Source organism: Trichechus manatus, unplaced genomic scaffold (genome assembly GCF_000243295.1).
Source record: "Trichechus manatus latirostris isolate Lorelei unplaced genomic scaffold, TriManLat1.0 scaffold00177, whole genome shotgun sequence".
Lineage (NCBI taxonomy): Eukaryota > Metazoa > Chordata > Mammalia > Sirenia > Trichechidae > Trichechus > Trichechus manatus.
In genome coordinates, this window is record NW_004444113.1 from 2,679,419 (window position 1) to 2,683,206 (window position 3,788).

Here is a 3,788-nt window from a genome sequence, read left to right on the forward strand (position 1 = left end):
ACACATTTTTAGGAAAGTGGGTGAACAGTTGTGCTAGACCCCACTCACAGGTATACCGCCAGCACACTCCCCTGTAGGAGGCGACAGAGCTCCACTGAAGTGAAAATAAAATACAAACTAATTTCCCTAACAAAGTTCCGTGTGCCTCACTTGCAAATGTTCTATTATTAAATCAACAGAGATTAATGTATTTTAAATACCAGATACGCAAGAAGCAGTGATCAAAGCTCGGCATGGTTAGAATAGTGGATACCGGAGAGAAATAGGCCTCTAGATTGTCTTAATATAGTACTAAACAGATCGCTGGAAACATGGAGTAATGTTTGGTCCCCTGGAGAAAGACACCCTCTAAACTATAATTCGATTAGAGCTTTTATCTAAAGCAAGTCAAAGGAGCTATCAAAATTCCTTCTATTTTCCACCATGTCCTTAACATATGGTCACACATATAAAATTTTCTAATAGAATTTAGTAAGAAAAAAATTTTCTTTTGACCCCAGACACCCTGCTAATCAGAAATGAAGCCACTCCCAAAGTTCACCTTTCAGCCGAAGATTAGACAGGCCTATAAAACAAACAACACACATGAGGAATATGCTTCTTAGTTCAGTCAAGTATATGAGACCTAATGGGCAACACCTGCCCAAAAGCAAAGACGAGAAGGCAGGAAGGGACAGGAAAGTTGGACAAATGGACACAGGGAACCCAGGGTGGAGAGGGAAATGGGGAGAGTGCTGACACATTGCAAGGATTGCAACTAATGTCATAAAACAATCTGTGTATAAAATTTTTGAATGAAAAAGTAATTTGCATTGTAAACTTTCACCTAAAACACAATAAAATTTTCTTCTCTTGACAAATGAGTATGCTTTCAGTTAGCAAAAAAAATAAAAACTAACATTTTCCCTTTTTTGCTCTGGCTACAAGGAAACTCAAAGTCAGTAAACAATAAAGAGCATCCATCTTATTCCAGATTCTAAATATAATTACTTTTTCCTACCTAGTTTCTGATTCTGCTGATGACTTAGTGAGGGTAAGAGATAACAGTAAAAGATGTGGGGGCTGTGGAGCCAGACGGACATAAGGCAAATCCCAGTCTCACCTTTAAGCCAAAAACTGAGTAACTTACAAAAAAACTTTCTATAAAAAAACATGTAATACAATCCATAGCAATGTCTGTGGAATATTCAAGGAAAAACAATCAGATAAGTGTTCGTGTGCTCCGTGCAGCACATGCTCACTCGCTAATACACGTTACTCTCTCGCTCTTTACCTCCCTCGTTCCCAGCAGGACCTGCTGGGCGGGGCGCGTGCTATGCCAGAAACTGAAGGCGCTCTCCTACGCAAGCACATGAGCATGCACACAAGCAAATACTGTGCACTGACTTAGGTTCATTGGTCATTTGTCACTCTCCCCTACCCTTCCTGATTCTTCGTGGATCCCAAAGCAAGCGAGGTTACAAAACTCAAATCAGCACTGAGAGAGCCATCAGGTAGAAAAGGAAGCTAAGCTCTTCACAGCTTCTTTATTTAGCTTAAAATGTTATGATACTGACAGAATGGTTTCGTTTGTATGAAATTCTAGAAAAGGCAAAGCTATAATGACAGATCAGAGGCAGCCAGCAGGTGGAGCAGAAGCGGGTGAACTACAAAGGGGAACCAGGGAAATCTGGGGGGCGATGAAGTGTTGTGTGTCGTGACCGTGGCAGGGTTACACAACTGTACACACTTGTTAAAGCTCATTAAATTGTACACTTTAAATGGGTGAATTTTATTGCCCATAAATTATACTTAATCAACCAAAGAGACCTAATGATTCTACACTGGAAGCAAATATAACATAGTGGTGAAAAGCACGGGCTCTGGAGCCAGACTGTCTGCGTTCAAATCCCGTCTCCAACCCTTACCGGCTCTGTGATGTCAGTCTAGTTACTTCAGCCCTCTGTGTCTTACTTCTTCTAAAAATAGAGACAAAGGGCTGCTGTGGTGATTAAGGGAGCTAATTCGCGTAAAGCACTCAGGACAGCTGGGCATATGCTATACATTCTTCAACTAGTTACTATTTCTCATTGGTCCTTCAAAAGTCTTCCACCACCTCCTTCCAGTCATAACCACGAATCACCCTCCCTACTCCTTAAAGGCTGCAAGTATGACTTCTAGCCCTATGTCTTTTACTTAGGGCACTGCAATTCCACTGAAAACGAACCCCTGGATTCTAACAGAATTTGTTATAATCTTAATAAAAGAAAAATACTAATTGACGTCGATTCAAAAGAAAAAATAATTTATATGCAAATAGCACGTTTCCTCTAGGTAATTTTGTGGCAGTCTGTGAGTGGTTCCTGAAGTGATTAGAATTGACTGTGAAAACCCTGTGGTCCTAGGCTTGACCTCCTATTGCGTCCATTACTTTGTGGTTAGTGATCATCGTTAGCCACATCCTAAGTAATACTGTTGGTCAATATTCGGGATAAGAATAAACCCACCGTTAGGCACTGGAGGAATAATCTTGAGTATAAGATCCACTGACTTCGAATAGTTACACTGTATCTATATAACACAGGGGGGAGTGGCAGTTCACTAGCAGAATCCTCGCCTTCTATGCAGGAGATTGGTTCGATTCCCAGCCAATGCACCTCGTGTGCAGCCACTACCCGTCTCTGTCAGCAGAGGCCTGCATGTTGCTATGATGCTGAACGGGTTTCAGCAGACCTTCAGACTAGGACGGACTAGGAAAAAATGCCTGGCACTCTACTTCTTAAAAATCAGCCAAGGAAAACCCTCCGGATCCCAACAGTCTGATCCTGTTGTGCACGCGACCACCTGAGTTGGGGGCCAACTCGACGGCAGCTAACAACAACATCTACATAATACAGACAGTGGACATCACAGAAATAGCAACTTCTGGCAGTAACTGTAATTTTCTCGTAATAAAGGGTTTAAATAACACGAAAACGCCTTTTCTAAATTCAAATATTCTATATAATCATTACTGGACCTGAATAAAGACTCACCACAGAGGCTTTTTTCCGCCTGCTAATAAACCCCCATTTTGCCAGCATCTGTGAACAGCTCAAAGGCCTTTACCTGTTCTTCCTAAACAGCCGCTTTCGTAGCTGTCACCTCTCACCTGCGCATTTGACACAGCATTTATCCTAGAACAGAACAAAATCATCCAGTGAGCTTCCATGCTGTTTTTACATATCACTTAGAAAGGAAAATAGATGATTTCCTAATAAAAGTTATTGTCTGGATAAATGAACATAATCTTTTACCAAATATCCTAGTGGACAGAAATGTCACGTTAGCCTCATTTTCCTGATGTACGCCCAGAAAACACACACTTAAATTTTAAGAGATTAATTACCTGAGCTGGGTAAGTGAGAGGCCAATTTTCTGATCTCTTCGCCTATTTGACATTTACACACGAATAAATCAGTGTTAGTTATACCATTTTAAGGTTTTCATTGTAATCAAGAGTTAAACAGTTTCCCTTTGTATTAAAAGTCAAATGATTTTCTCTGATAAAATGATACTCGTGAAGACTGTGCTTCTTAGCTCAAGTAAATACATGAGACTAAATGGGCAGCTCCTGTCTGGAGGTGAGAAGGCAGAGAGGGTCAGGAGGTGGTTGAATGGATGGTTAATTAGGGGTGGAAACGAGAAGTGTGCTGTCACAGTATAGGGAGAGCAATTAGGGTCACATAACAATGTATGTATAAATTTTTGTATGAGAGGCTAACTTGAATTGTAAACTTTCACTTAAAGTACAACAATAAATATATATA

The 3,788-nt window shown here is 40.7% G+C and overlaps 1 protein-coding gene across 1 annotated transcript in view; it reads right to left on the minus strand.

The window, feature by feature from the left end:
* Positions 1–3,788, minus strand: part of TMEM50B (transmembrane protein 50B) — a 14,946-nt gene that overhangs the window by 8,047 nt on the left and 3,111 nt on the right. The window contains exon 3 of the mRNA XM_004386972.3: positions 3,088–3,155. Coding sequence (XP_004387029.1) covers positions 3,088–3,155 — 68 coding nt within the window. The remainder of the gene's footprint in view (positions 1–3,087; positions 3,156–3,788) is intronic.